Here is a 15,664-nt window from a genome sequence, read left to right on the forward strand (position 1 = left end):
AGTACCATATTATCCAGCAATTCCTTTTCTGGGTATATATAGCCAAAGGAAATGAAATCACTGCCTTGAAGAGATACCTGCATGTTCATTGCAGCATTCTTCACAATAGTCAAGACATGGAAACAACCTAAATGTCCAGTGATGGATGAATGGATGAAGAATATTATCTAGCCCTAAAAGAAGGAAATCTTATCATTTGTGACAATATGGATGAAGTTGGAGAGTGTGATGCTAAGTGAAATAAACCAGATATAGAAAGACAAATACTGCATGATTTCACTTATATGTGAAATCTAAAAAAAGACAGACTCTTAGAAGCACAGAGTAGAACGGTGGTTTCCAGTGGCTGGGGAGGTGGGGGAGATGTTGCTCAAAGTGTACAAAGTTTCATATATGAAGGATGTAAGTTCTGGCGATCTAACATACAGCATGGTGACTATAGTTAAAAGTACTGTATTGTGTACTTGAAATTTGCTGAGAGTAGTTCTTAATTGTTCTGACCTCCCCCCCAAAAAAGGATGGAGGTAACTATATAAGGTGATAGATACGTTAATTAGCTTGTTAGCTTGATTGTGGAAAACATTTCACAATGTATACATATATCAAAACATCACATTGTATGTTTTAAATACATAACACTTTTTGTCAAATATACCTCAATAAAGATGGGGAAAAAAAGTTATAGGCACAGCTTCCAACAAACAGTGAATGCTCAATAAGTGGTATCTATTAATATTACTTCCACTTGCCTGCTTGGCTTTCCAAACCTGTTCCAGTGCCCTCTTATTAGAATATCTTCCTGATTCTGACTGCTTTAATAGACTAACTCCCTTCATCTGCTGCCAGGCTGGTCTGTACTTTCTTCCAGCATCCGCAATGACAATGTTCCCCAGGATCTGCCCCATCTCAATGGCCCTGTCTAATAATTCCAGATCCCAGCTTCTTCCAGTTTGATTGTTCAACTCATGTTAATGAGAATGATGTTAATGGGAGCGTGCCTTACCATAGCCCAGGAATGAACGTTCATCCCACCAACACTGATCAAGCACCAACTTTGTGGCAGGCACAGTCCTGACTTCAGGAGCTCACAGATTACTAGGGAGAGGCAGACAAGTGGACAGGCAGTGACAGTATAGTGTGGCAGGTACTGTGATGGAGGAAGTGCCAGGTGCTCTGATGGAAGAAATCCTGGAGCACAAAGCAAGGCCACCTAATCTGGACTGGAGATCGGGAAAGGCTCCCTGGAGGAAATGACTTTTAAGGTCAGACTTGAAGGATGAGCTGGAGTAGATCAAGAAAAGAAGGAGCTGGGCAGAGAGACCAGCTTGTCCAAAGGCCTGAGAGGAACTGAGGTGAACTCAGTGTGGCTAAAAAATGGAAGTAATCAGGGGATCTGACTGCAGAAGAGCCTGGGATGAAGGTGAAGGTTGGTCACAAAGGACCTCATGGACCAAATTAAGGGAGTGTGAATTTTAACCTACAGACACCGAGCAGCCATTAATGTGTTTTAAGGTGCTGGTGTGTGTGTGTGTGGCAGGGGTGGGGTGGGGGGGTGGTTATATTATCTGATCTTATAGAATTGGTGGTATAACCAGTCATTCTTGGGAAAAGTGACATTGAATTTTCGGATTCATTTGCAGAGGAGATTCTAGATTTGTGGTCACAGGTAGGGAACGAAAGGAACTAGCCAGAGAAGCTGAGAATTAGACATGAGAAAGGGGAGGGGGCTCAGGAGAAAGGCAGCCAACCACATTTCTATTCATCTGTAGATTCCACCTTCAAAAGGTCCTGCCTCCTCCCTTCTTCCCCATTCTCTCTTTAACGTCAGGAGGCAAGGCCCCGTCTCATGCCTGGATAATTGCAATAGCACCTTAACTAGTCTTCCATCTGCTCATCTCACCAAATGACTGGCAGACTCAATTTTCTAAAGTACCACTTCTAACATATCTCTCATTCATAGAAACTTCCAGGGCTCCATGTTGTCTCGGAGACAAAGCCTGAATTCCTCTGACTGGCACTTAAAGACACTTCATAAACTGGCCCCAGATTGTCCCAACTTAGCCCTTCACAACCTCCCACCTCCAGATCTGACTGGTCTCTCAACAGTAGCCTCACCCCAGGCTGGGCTTTCCCACCTCTTTAAAGTTATTGGGACTTTTCCTGCCTGCCCCTCCAGGCACTGCTCAGTGGCTCTTTTTTTTTTTTTTTTAAACTATTCCACTATTAATAGAGAAATTGCCAGCAATATATCCAGGAATCACTTAAAAATATCATTAGGGACTTCCCTGGTGGTGCAGTGGTTAAGAATCCACCTGCCAATGAAAGGGATACGGGTTCGATCCCTGGTCCAGGAAGAGCCCACGTGCCGCAGAGCAACTAAGCCCGTGTGCCACAAATACTGAGCCTATGCTCTGCAACTACTGAGTCCACGTGCTGCAACTACTGACGCCCGCGGGCTCTAGGGCCCACGTGCCACAACTACTGAGCCCACGTGCTGCAACTACTGAAGCTCATGTGCCTCGAGCCCGTGCTCCACAAAAAGAGAAGCCACCACAATGAGAAGACTACGCACCGCAACAAAGAGTAGCCCCCGATCACCACAACTAGAGAAAGCCCATGTGCAGCAACAAAGACCCAACACGGCCAAAAATAAAAATAAAATAAAATAAATAAAAATATCATTAACTTGTGAAGTCCACAATGATTTATAATGTACTTACACATACTTTGCTTCAGTAGATTCTCAAAACTGAAGAGCAAAATTATATTTTTCCCATTTTCAAATGTGGAAATTCAAGTTTTTAAAGGCCTAGCTGGCTCTGATTAAACATGCAGCAATACCACAATATATATAACTAACAAAAATGTTGACAGAATGGATGAGATCTTCTGATGATTCTTTTTAATGTGCATTTAGAAAAAAAATTTTTTTTCTTTCTTTATCGTTTGACTGTGTTGGGTCTTCATTGCTGTGTGCGGGCTTTCACTAGTTGCGGCGAGCGGGGCTACTCTTTGTTGCAGTGCACGGGCTTCTCATTGTGGTGGCTTCTCCTGTTGCGGAGCATGGGCTCTAGGTGTGCGGGATTCAGTAGTTGCACCACGTGGGCTCAGCAGTTGTGGCTCGCGGGCTCTAGAGTGCAGGCTCAGTAGTTGCGGCACACGGGATCAGTTGCTCCGCGGCATGTGGGATCTTCCTGAGCCAGAGCTCGAACCCGTGTCCCCTGCATTGGCAGGCGGATTCCTAACCACTGTGCCACCAGGGAATTCCCTCTAATGTGCATTTCTTAATTGAAGTATAATTGATTTACAATGTCATGTTAGTTTCAGGCATACAGCACAGTGATTCAGATATCTATCTATCCATCTATCTATCTATCTATCTATCTATCTATATTCCTTTTCAAATTCTTTTCCCTTATAGGTTAATACAAAATATTGAGTATAATTCCCTGTGTTATACAGTAAGTTCTTGTTGTTATCTATTTTATATATAGTAGTATCAGTGGCTCTTCTAGGAAAGTACTTTTTGATTCAGCAGGGCTGCTCCTGAAACACAAACAAAACTTTGTTGAAACTATGCAAGTACAGAAATAACACCCAAGATCTCCTACCCAATCACATTAACTATTTTCAATTCTCAGCTTCTTTCCAAGGTGTGTGTGTGTTTCTATTATATATATACATACAAAAATACATATATGGTATATATATAGGGCTGCTGTGGGTACATACAATATGTACATAATCTTATGTTCTAGCCATTAGAATTCCATATTTCTGCAAACTTAGATTTTATCATTTTTACGATGGCAGATGTTCCACTACCATCTATAACATGGAGAAAATAATACTGCCCATCTTATGGGTTTACTATGAGAATTAAACAAGTTAAAACAGAGACACTCAAACTTGACCATGTTGCAGAATACACAGAAGGCTTATTAAAATAAAGCATCTTAGGCCTTGGCCTCAGAAATTCTGATTCAGTAGGACAGGGTGGGGTGCCTGAATCTGCATTCCAGATGCTACTAGATCAAGTACCACACTTTGAAAAACCACTGAATTTATACATGTAAAGTGTTCAGAATAATGCCTCGCATATAGTAAGCGCTCAATAAATGGAGCTATTTGCTATTTCTGTGGTAATATATGAAAATTTACTTGTTTGATATTTAGGTTGCTTATATTTTATAACACTTTTATTGAGACAATTCATATACCATAAAATTCACCTTTTTACAGCGTACAATTCAGTCGTTTTTAGTATATTCAGAGTTGTGTAACCATCATCACTACCTAATTTTAGAACATATTCATCACCTCAAAAAGAAACCCCCTTCCATTAACAATCACTCTCTAACCCCTTGTTTGCAGTTTTTTGAACTTATAAATAATGTCTCTGTAAACATATATATATATATATATATATATATATATATATATATTTATATATGGCTTCTTTTCTTTTTTTGAAAGATTTTGTCAGAATAAATTCCAAGAAATAGATTTCTGAGTCAATGATTATGAGTATTTTTACATATAGCGTGATAGTTAATTTTATGTGTAAACCTGACTGAGTCATGAAGTGCCCAGATAGTTGGTTAAATGTTATTTCTGTCCATGATTTCAAACTATATTACAAAACTATAGTAATCAAAACAATATCATATTGGCATAAAAACAAACACATAGATCAATGGGACAGAATAGAGAGCCTAGAAATAAACCCACACATGTATGGTCAATTAATTTACTACAGAGGAGCTAAGAATATGCAACTGGGATAGAACAGTCTCTTCAATAAATGGTGTTGCAAAAACTGAACAGCTACATGCAAAAGAATGAAACTAGACCCCATCTTACACTATACACAAAATTAACTCAAAATGGATTAAAGACTTGAATGGAAGACCTGAAACCTTAAAACTCCTAGAAGAAAACATAGGCTGTAAGCTCCTTAACAGCAGTCTTGACAATGATTGTTTTTGGATCTGACAGCGAAAGCAAAGGCAACAAAACAAAAATAAACAAGTGGGACTATATCATGCTAAAAAGCTTCTGCACAGCAAAGGAAACCATCAACAAAATGAAAAGGCAACCTACGGAATGGGAGAAAATATATGCAAATCACATATCTGATAAGCAGTTGATATCCAAAATATATAAAGAACTCATACAACTTAAATAGCAAAAGAATTATCTGATTAAAAAATGGGCAGAGGATTTGAATAGGTCACAAATTTATGTTGAAATGGAAAATTTTCATAATACAAATCCTGATAAACGGTATAAAAACTATTGGTTAATGGACTGAGTAGGCTGTCAAGGCACACTGAGCTTCCATGCTGGGCCTGAAACAGCAAATAAATGCTTGAGGCAGAGGCATGAGGACTGGATACCTAGGCCCTGCCTTTTTCTTCCTGAATCCAGCAAAAGATTTAGAAACCAGGATTTTCCCACCCTGGTTGCCGAGATATGGGAGCTATTCCTTGTTTAATTCCAGAAGACCACTCCAAGTCAGGAAATCTGATTTCGAGTCCTAGCTCTGCTTGACAGTTGCAGGTAAAATTCAAGACCATCATTTCCCCTTGCAGTGCTTACTTCCCAAGGCAGACGATAGGAACAATTAATACCCACCCAACTGACTTCATCAGCCTGTGAGAAGCAGGAGTGAGCTGACATACTTGCAAGTATTGGGGAAAGATGAGACAGAGCATAATGAAATACTACATATGCACAGGCTGGGTTTAAACCAAGTTCTGCTGGGGCCTGTGTGACCAGGGGCAAGTCACGTAAATCTGAACTGGCTTCATTTGTTAAACGTCCCTCCCTTCCTGTCGCCGAACTAGTAGGAAGTGTTGGGGCTGCAGCTGGGGGCGTCTCTCCGCAGCGCCCCCAGATGCGTGTGAGGCGCGTGAGTGTCCTTACCGTCCGTGTCTAAACTGGCTCTGGGCTTCTCTGGCCCAACTCTCCTATTTATATATGAAAAAAGCTCAGAGATCGAATGACTTCTCCACGATCACACAAGGGCCTTGGGCTCTGTGAGGACTCTAGCGCGGCCTGCGTTGGAACAGCAGCCAGCAATGGCGGCTTCAAAACGTGGCCACCTTCTCAGAGAGATGCCGAGGCCCGTCACCTACCGGCGGGTTCAGGAAATGCAAGAGAAGCCTCTTGAAAAGGACTCGGGGTACTGCGGCGTCCAGGAGCCAATATGTTCTCAGTTCGCTCAGTTAACTCCTTTTTTCCATTGGGTCTTTCTAACTGTCAATCAGTCAGTTGCCGAGTTTTTACTGGCTTAGCTCCAATCATTCTACTCAATTTACTAATAACATGCTTCTTTCCAATAGCATCTCTACGTCGTTAAAGCTCCTCCTAAGTCTGACGAATTTAGCCAGTTCTTCTATTCCATTGGCTGGACCCGGCCCCGCCTCTCGTACATCCTGTTCGGGGCGGAAGTGAGAGAGCCCTTATTCCTATTGGCTTAGGTTTGCAAGCGGCGGCGGCCTCTCAAGTCTATTAAGACAACGTCAGCTCTCCGGAAGTACAGTTCCGGAAGGGGCGGGCTTTGTGAAGATGGCGGCGCCGGTGAGTGTAGTGTGTTTGCTTCCTCGGCTTGGTATTGTGGACGTTTGCTTTCTCCTCAGTGCCTCAAAGCAAATTATTGGGGCGAGGGAAGGGTGGTGATGGAAATAACTCCAGGGAGGCTCCCTCCCTGCCACAACGGGGCAAAAGCAGTAGTAGGGAGACGGGGCTGGAGTTACCGCTCCTTTCCAGTAACCTGAGAGGCTGGTGGGCTCTGAGGCGAGGCTGCTTGTGCACCGGAGTGGGAAGGCAGGAAGTCCGGGGTGTTTGAAGGAGAGAGGGGGCTTTTCCACTTCACACGTTCCGTCTTATAATCCTGAGGAAAGAATTTTTTTTTTCTCTCCCTTCCATAGGAGGTGCTGGAGTCAGACCTACCAAATGCCGTAGCACTTCTGAAAAACCTCCAGGAGCAGGTGAGTAATGGCACCCCTTTGGAATAGATTAGTCACGAATCGGCTTTGACTTTGTTTGCCACACCTCTAAACTTTGGTGATTTGGGGGCACATATTTGAATGACCAGATACAGTAAGAGCAAAATGATATAATGAAAACCTTTTCAGGCTACAATTCAGAGTAATTGATTTCTGCGTCCAAAGGAATACAGAAAACTCCAGAAAGAAAGCATCTGAATCAATTTTCTTTATTCTTATAGCTAAGGAAACCGATGCCAAAAAAGGTGACACGATTTGCCCTTTGGGTGCTTAGGTCATATACGTTTATATAGTTCTATGCATTGCAAGTTCAACCGGTACAAAGCTACAATGCCCCCATCACCACTGCCCCAGTCCCCATCCCCTCCCCGTGGTTTGGTAAGATGGTCTCTTTAGCTTTAAGAAGAGGTGGAAAGGTTTTTCTACCTTTTGAGGAAGTGTCAGAAACCATCTCTCCTATACTTTCCCAGAACTGAAAAGATAGTGGTGTACTTTAGGCAGTGTTTCAGATAATTTTTAGGTGGCATTGTTTAGCTTATGCACTTCACAGCTCACAGAGATAACTTGATGTATTCTAATCAGTGGTTTTATTTGGATTAATTTCAGGTGATGGCTGTCACTGCACAGGTGCAAGCTCTGACCAAAAAAGTTCAAGCTAAAGCCTATCCTACAGAGAAGGTAGGACATAATTGAAGAGTAAGCACCCCTTGACTTGATGTTCTCAACAGTTCTTTCCATCGTAGACTTATTGAGTGTCTTGTATGTCCTTAGTGCTGGAGCTTTGAAGATGAATAAGATCCAGTTTCTGTGCTGAAGTCTAGTAGAGAAGACAGGTGAAAGCAATAGGTATAAGTCGTAGCAGTCATGATGAGCGGCTGTGCGAGCTGAGGAGCAAGATTAAATAAATATCACGGAGCAGAGAGAATTAGGGGAGGCATCTCAGAGAGGTAACAGGATTGTGAGGAATAAATAGGAGTCAGAGGGATAGAAAGAAACAGCATGTACAAAGGCACAAAGACCTAAAAGCATGGTGATATTCTGGGAAAGGAGGTAAGTCATGTAGTATGCTTGGGTGTACATTTTGTGTGTGTATTGGGGACAGAAAAGTAGTCACTAGGTGTGAAGAGCCTTGTAGGCCAATTGTATTTCATTTAATATAAAATGCTGTTAATTGGGGACATATCACTGACTTTATATATTGAGCATACAATGTTGCTTGTTAATCTATGACATAATGCTAAGATACCATTGATTTAAAGATGTATCCTGACTTCAGAGCTGTTAAAATATAAAAATGATGTGTATCTTAAAATTAAATACGGTAGTTTTCAAATTAAGGTCTTATATAACCTTCTCAGGGACCATTGAGTGTGGGGCAGTAGAGAAGGAGGTCTCTGGGGACTTCCCTGGCGGTCCAGTGGTTAAGACTTCGGCTTTCGATGCAGGGTGTGTGTGTTCGATCCCTGGTCAGGGAGCTAAGGTCCCACATGCCTCGCGGTCAAAAAACCAAAACATAAAACAGAAGTTTATTGTAACAAATTCAATAAAGACTTTAAAAATGGATCACTTCCAAAAAATCATTTAAAAAAAAAAAAGGTCTCTAGATCCCTCATACCTGCTTGAGCTGGAAAACTTGGGTGTTACTTGTTTTATATATTGAGCTTTCGTCCTAAGATATCATTTAAGCAAAACATTCCATAGGTCAACAGAAATATGCAAATCATTATAGTAGGTTAATAAAAATCATTGAAGGATTTTTAAACATGAGAGTTACAGCAGATTTGTGTTTTAAAAAGACAGCTAGGGCTTCCCTGGTGGCGCAGTGGTTGAGAGTCCGCCTGCCGATGCAGGGGACGTGGGTTCGTGCCCCGGTCTGGAAAGATCCCACATGCCGCGGAGCGGCTAGGCCCATGAGCCATGGCTGCTGAGCCTGCGCGTCCGGAGCCTGTGCTCCGCAACGGGAGAAGGCACAACAGTGAGAGGCCCGCGTATCGCAAAAAAAAAAAAAAAAAAAAAAAAAAAAGCTAAATGAATTTTTTTTTTAATTTTAAATTTATTTTTGGCTGCGTTGGGTCTTCATTGTTGCGTGCGGGCTTTCTCTAGTTGGGGCAAGCGGGGACTACTCTTCATTGGGGTGTGCGGGCTTCTCACTGCGGTGGCTTCTCGTTGCAGAGCACGGGCTCTAGAGCGCGTGGGCTTCGGTAGTTGTGGCACGCAGGCTCAGTAGTTGTGGCGCACGGGCTTAGTTGCTCCGCGGCATGTGGGATCTTCCTGGACGAGGGATGGAACCCATGTCCCCCCTGCATTGGCAGGCAGATTCTTAACCACTGAGCCACCAGGGAATACCCCGACTTTTTAATGTATCTTCTTTTTGCCTTTTCTTTCCCATCATTCATTTTCATTCTTTTCTTATTTCTCATTTTTTAGTCTTTGCTTTTATTTTGTCTTTCTCTCATACGCTTGTAACCCATTAGAACTTGACAATGCCCAAGCATGTCAGAAGAGCCTATTTCTCAAATTCTTGGCTGTCTTTATTCTGGTATCATGCTTTGATCCATTTTAATGCCTTTTTCAGATGGGCCGTGCACGTGTATCTTAGATCACTATTTATTCACTGAAGAGATATTTATTAGCCTTCAGGATCAAAGACTTCTAATAGGTGCTCTTTAGGCTACACAGTGCTTCCATATCTTATTTGAGCCTCAGTTTCTTTTGGGGGTGGGAAGGAATTACTGTACGTATTATAGATGAGGCGACAGAGGTCATAATTTACCCAATATTTGACTGCTAAATGCCTAATTCAAAACTTGAACTCAACTTGTCTGTCTTGAAATCCTTTGCTCATCCTCCTGTAGCATGCTAGTGTTGATCTCAAGAGCTTAGCATGTTGGTTTACAGATACCTAGGGCTTGGATGTTGGAGTCAGGCTGAGTTTGAATCCCGGCTGTACTCCTATTACTATGTAATCCTAGGCAGAGTATTTAATCTGTCTGAAATAGGTCTTCCGAGGGCTGTGGACTTTTTCATTTTCGTTTTATGCAGTCACGGTGACTTTTTTTTTAAATAACTATAGCTTAGGTCTGCTTACACACGTTACTTTTTTTTATTTAAGAGAATACACTTATAATTTATGATTTTCTGCCTGTAAGTATAATACATTAAAAAAAATTTTTTTTAATTTATTTTTTGGCTGCATTGGGTCTTTGTTGCTTTGCACTGGCTTTCTCTAGTTGCGGTGAGCAGGGACTACTCTTCATTGCGGTGCGAGGGCTTTTCATTGCAGTGGCTTCTCTTGTTGCAGAGCATAGGCTCTAGGCGCGCAGGCTTCAGTAGTTGTGGCACACGGGCTTCAGTAGTTGTGGCTCGCGGGCTCTAGAGTGCAGGCTCAGTAGTTGTGGTGCACGGGCTTAGTTGCTCCACGGCATGTGGGATCTTCCCAGACCGGGGCTCGAGCCCGTGTCCCCTGCATTGGCAGGCGGATTCTTAACCACTGCGCCACCAGGGAAGCCCCTAATACACTTTTAATTTTAGAAAGTTTAGAAGATACATAAAATCACAAAGAAAAAAATTAAAAATCAGTGTAATCACCATTCTGAGATAATCACTGGGGTACATTTTTTATTTCGTTGATTATAAAAGTGATATATGCTTGATGGGAAACCACTTTTTCAGTACAAGCCCTCCATTTCTTGCTTTTCCTCATCTCGATCCTCAGGGGTAGCAGTTGCTAATTATGTTATTTTCAGATATTTTTCTATACATATAATATGTGTGTATTATACTTCTCACCTCCCCCCCTTAATTGGAACCACATTATTCACACTTTCTATACAGTGTATAAAGTGTGTTGACATAGATAAGTCCATGTCAGTATGTACAAGTCCTTGTTTTTACCTATATCATATAATTCCATTGTATGGGGATAAAATCAGTGATTGTTTTGGTTAATTAAAATTCATTACTGTATGGAGACATTTCTGATTGTCACAACTTGGGGGGTGGCATCAATGGGCGGAGGCCAGGGATGCTGTGGAACATCCTTCAGTGCCTAGACAGCGCTCCACAGCAAAGAATTACCTGTTCCCCAAATGTCAATAGCTCTGAGTTTGAGAAACCTTGCTATAGTCATTTTGGGGGATACTTTATTGATTTTTCTGCTCTTATTGTCATACAGTAATTCTCTGAGCTGTGCTTCTGTCGTGTTAGCATAATTTCCCTGTGGCCATTTTAGGTACAGCCACTTCCTTGAGACTACTCCAGATACCTTATATGAACTGCATGGAAAAAAATTTGAACTTGGAAAAAATTATCCTGTTCTCCCTAGACTCTCTGCCTTATTCTGTGGTTAAAACTGAATTTGCATCTCTTACTGTTTGATTCAACTCAGGGTCTCAGCCTTTTGGAAGTGAAAGATCAGCTGTTGTTAATGTACCTTATGGATCTGAGCCATCTCATTCTGGACAAAGCCTCAGGAAGGTCTCTTCAGGGACATCCTGCAGTTTTGAGACTGGTGGAGATTCGCACGGTATGAGGCATTTGTCATCTTAGAGTTCTGCGTTTCTATATCCTGAACTCCAGGACTGTGACACAATAGCTCTCATTTAAGTGTGTGTTCTCATGTTTAAGGGAGGAAACCAAATGTGAAAAAAAGCATTTTTGTCTTCATTTGCTCTACTTTGTGCATATTTTAGGTGCTTTATCTGGCAACTTAACATAGGGACTTTTGGTGTATGCTTAATTTTGAAAAGGACGTGTAATCCTATTTAACCACATTATAGGTTCTGGAAAAGCTTCGTCCTTTGGACCAAAAACTAAAGTATCAAATTGACAAACTGGTGAAGACAGCAGTGACAGGCAGCCTCAGTAAGTGGGGGAAGCTGTAAGTTTATGTGTGGGCTGTTCACAAAGTTCCAGATCTTGTAAAATCTCCTGGGTCTTTTATTTTAGGTGAGAGTGACCCACTCCGTTTTAAGCCTCATCCCAGCAATATGATGAGCAAGGTAAGAGGTTGCATTATCCTGCTTTTCTTGAGGAATCTAAGCCTGAATGAGCCTTGTAATGCTTCTTCTGGGATTCTCCTATTACCGTTGATTCCCAGCTTGTGCCTTAGAATGTTGAATGTGAGATTCCCCTTTCTCCCTCTTGTTTGTATTCCCACCTTCCCAGAGTACTTCAGCTTTGGATTTTCTTATCGCTTGTTTGACTAACGCTTCCTAAGTTTGTGGACATTATGTTCCTTTTGTAGTTGAGCTGTGAGGATGAGGAGGAAGATGAAGCAGAAGAAGGCCAGTCTGGGGCTTCAGGGAAGAAATCTGGAAAAGGGACAGCTAAGAAATATGTTCCACCACGCTTGGTTCCAGTGCATTATGGTATGGACTGTACTGGCTGCTTCCTCAGCATGAATTGTGTTTTTCTTCTCTGTTCTGGGATAACCCTTGCTGATTTTTATCACATAGATGAAACAGAAGCTGAGCGGGAGAAGAAGCGCTTAGAACGAGCCAAGAGACGGGCATTGAGCAGCTCTGTCATTCGTGAACTAAAGGAGCAGTACTCAGATGCTCCAGAAGAAATCCGTGATGCTCGGCATCCTCATGTTACTCGACAGAGCCAGGAGGATCAACACAGGTCCGAGTCCTTGCAGTTAGAAATTGTTTTCTATGCTGTAGAGACCTGTCCTTTGAATGACGATGATTAAGTCTAATTCCAAGAGAACCCACATTATCTAGAAAGTGGAGTGCAAAATTTGGTGTGACGGTTTCTAAGAGTTAGGGGTTTGAAGTACAGAATAGGAACTAGCAGGGGAAATGTCTTTTTTTGCGCCCCCCCCCCCAGCTGTTCAGGCTGAGCAAGTGCTACATGGAGAAGAATTACACAGTTCCACCTAGTAGGATTTTTAAGTTCTGTGTTTCACTATCACTGCTCTTTATTTTCTGCAGAAGGCAAGAAAGTCACGTTTTTATAATGGCATGGAGAGTGCTAGATAAGTTCAGGGAAGCAAAGTAGAAAAGCAGTTATAAGTTGAACACAGACTCATCAGCTTTGCCCAGGTGTCCATCTCTGCAGTTGATAGATTTGAGTGAGGAGGTTCATGTTGAGGATCCTGTTTATGGAGCTGGAATATAAAGAATTTTCTGATATAGTTTAAGTATTCCTGTGGATGGGCTGCGAGTTCATCTCTGGGGAGGAGGGAAGTTCTAGTGCAAAGAACATTTCATTGAGTATTGAGCATTGAGTGTTGAGCACACAGTATCACCTCACTAAATACTATAGTGACTTGCTATGAAATTTCTTGAGAACTGTCTGAACGAGGGGTGAGTAAACACCTGGGCCCAGGTTCTTGGCTGCAACTTTCTGCCTCTATGGACTGAGCATGCTGCAAGTGGTGTCTGTATTTCTCTGGCAGGATTAACTATGAGGAGAGCATGATGGTGCGTTTAAGTGTCAGTAAGCGGGAGAAAGGACGGCGAAAACGAGCAAATGTCATGAGCTCACAAATTCATTCCCTCACGCACTTCAGTGACATCAGTGCTTTGACAGGAGGAACCCCTCATCTTGAGGAGGTGAGGTAGTGATACAGCGATGGGAGGTGACCTTCATGCTTTCAGCTAAATGTATGTGGGCTTATTACCATGAGGAACTGGGGAAGGGACACTAAACTTGGAAGCTCACCGCTATTCCTTCCCATCTCCATGTGTCTCCAGGATCAGAATTCTACTAAGAAGCGGAAGAAGACACCTAAGAAAGGTCAGAAGAAAAAAGGTTAGTGAATGGCTAGGACTTGGGTGATCAAGTGCAGGATGGGGTTTATGAATTGGGATGCCAATTCCGGATTTGCCATCCTAGGTCTTATCAACCTTTATAATATCTCTTCCATACTGGGTGTTAATTTCTTTAGAGGTGGGCATTTATTTTTTTCTTTCCCAAGATGAAAATCAGCATCATTCACAAAAGAGATTTCTGGCTTCTATTTCTGAAGGCCCCACAGCTCCTGTTCAGGTTTCCTTAAGTAAACTATGAAAGTGTCACTTGAAGGAACCATTATCCCATTTCAGTTTCCATCCTGCTTCTAGTCTTTTGTCCTGGGAGGATATAGAGAGTATTGCTGAGGGAACCCACTCCTATCGAGCCCTTCTCTCTAGATGTCCTTTTTTCCTGTCCCTTTGGCTTTTCCCAACTGTCCTTTGCCTCATTCTTGGTTTCCCTTCCTTTCAGGTTTTCGGAGGCGGCGGTGATTATGGGTGTACATATTTAATTTATTTTTTGTCATCCTGGGATACTTCTAATTTCACTGTATGTAGGTTTTTTCCTCGGAATTCATTAATTATTTGCACTGGACATGTGGAAAGGTCTTTATTAATAAAATTGATTTTACTTACGAATTGAAGCCCCTTTTGCACATGTATTATATGACTGGAATCACTGGGTATGGGGTACTTTTGATGAGAGGGTGATGGAAAAGGGAAGGATGAGGTTTTGGGGGGAATAAGAAAGTTTGGCTTTATATGGTTTTCTTTGATAATACATTTTCACCAGAAACTAGAAGTTGGTTATTTAATCAAAAAATATTGAGAGATTAGAGTAGTATAATCCACTCTTTCAACCCCACGTTGCCCCAAGTTCCTGTATAATTTGTTATAATACAGATCATCTGAAATATATGGATTTTAAGATTTATTAATATATCTTGCTGGCCACCAGGTGGCACTAGTGGCTCAGGAAACCTCCTTTGGTGCTTGACTCTAAGCAAAGGCTAGATAGAACCTTTTCTCATTACCAAGAGTTATTCTTGTCTCCACTTTTCTGAAAGTTTTTCCTTTCTTTCTAAAATAGCATGGATATAGGGCTGATCTTAGGTCAGTTATTGAGAGTTAGAGTTTATCTGAGTCTAGAAGTAATTCATTGGAGTTAATGATGTGTCATGGAGAGGGATATAATTTGGATCATTACATCAGCAAGACCTAGTTGATTATAAGTCCTATGAATTTGGACTTATACTGGTCTGCCCAGTTGGGGTGGGGGGTCTGTTTTCAGTCAGCTGTATCTTGGTAGAAAGTAGTTAAGAGAGACAACCCAGTACTGTCTTCTGTTAACTCTGTGATCCTGGGCAAATCATGTGACATCTCTGGCCTTTAATTTTCCTCAGCTGAAACATAAATGTATTAGACTGAATCTCTGAGATTTCCTCCAAACCAGAGAGCCTAGAGCTGTTTCTCATGGATGATAACCAAGATGCGCTTACTTCTGGGGCTTCTGACTTAGTCCCTGGCAGATCTGAGTGACCCTGATGTGCCCAGAGCCCTCATACTTCCATCTCCTTGAGTGAATCTAAGCAAAGAGCCTCAAGAACATATTTAGAGATTCTTTTTCCTTTCTGGCTGAACTAACTGGACAAGAGGTTAGGACTACTACATTCTCTTTTTAGGACTAGCTATTGCATTTGCATCTAATTTACTAAGGATTTTTGGATTGTGGGAACTGCCAAGGAAAAGGAGATGCTCTATTTTTAAAAAAGATCTTAACTTTGTGTTGCATACTGAGCTAAGTGCTTTATACTTAATCCTTGCAAAATATATGTTATCTCTATTTTACTAATGAGGAAACTGAGAAACTTAGGTTATTTATTTGCCCAAGGTTACACGACTAATGAGTTA

At 41.8% G+C, this 15,664-nt stretch overlaps 1 protein-coding gene across 2 annotated transcripts; it reads left to right on the forward strand.

The window, feature by feature from the left end:
* Positions 1 to 6,556: 6,556 nt before the first annotated feature.
* Positions 6,557 to 14,392, forward strand: NGDN (neuroguidin; the record flags this gene model as incomplete). Of its 2 annotated transcripts, XM_081227665.1 has the most annotated exons (11): positions 6,557 to 6,585; positions 6,936 to 6,995; positions 7,620 to 7,691; positions 11,401 to 11,538; positions 11,792 to 11,876; positions 11,961 to 12,013; positions 12,259 to 12,382; positions 12,470 to 12,638; positions 13,417 to 13,573; positions 13,715 to 13,772; positions 14,226 to 14,392. In XM_081227665.1, the coding sequence occupies exons 1-11, from the start codon at positions 6,574 to 6,576 to the stop codon at positions 14,243 to 14,245; spliced, it is 948 nt and encodes a 315-aa protein (XP_081083791.1). In that variant the 5' UTR covers positions 6,557 to 6,573. The 2 variants fall into 2 exon arrangements, with proteins under 2 accessions (XP_081083791.1, XP_081083792.1); XM_081227666.1 differs by lacking the exon at positions 14,226 to 14,392 and having other exon boundaries at positions 13,715 to 13,777.
* Between the last annotated feature and the right edge of the window lie 1,272 nt (positions 14,393 to 15,664).

This window comes from Mesoplodon bidens (genome assembly GCF_964165515.1).
Source record: "Mesoplodon bidens genome assembly, chromosome: 3".
Classification (NCBI taxonomy): Eukaryota; Metazoa; Chordata; class Mammalia; order Artiodactyla; family Ziphiidae; genus Mesoplodon; species Mesoplodon bidens.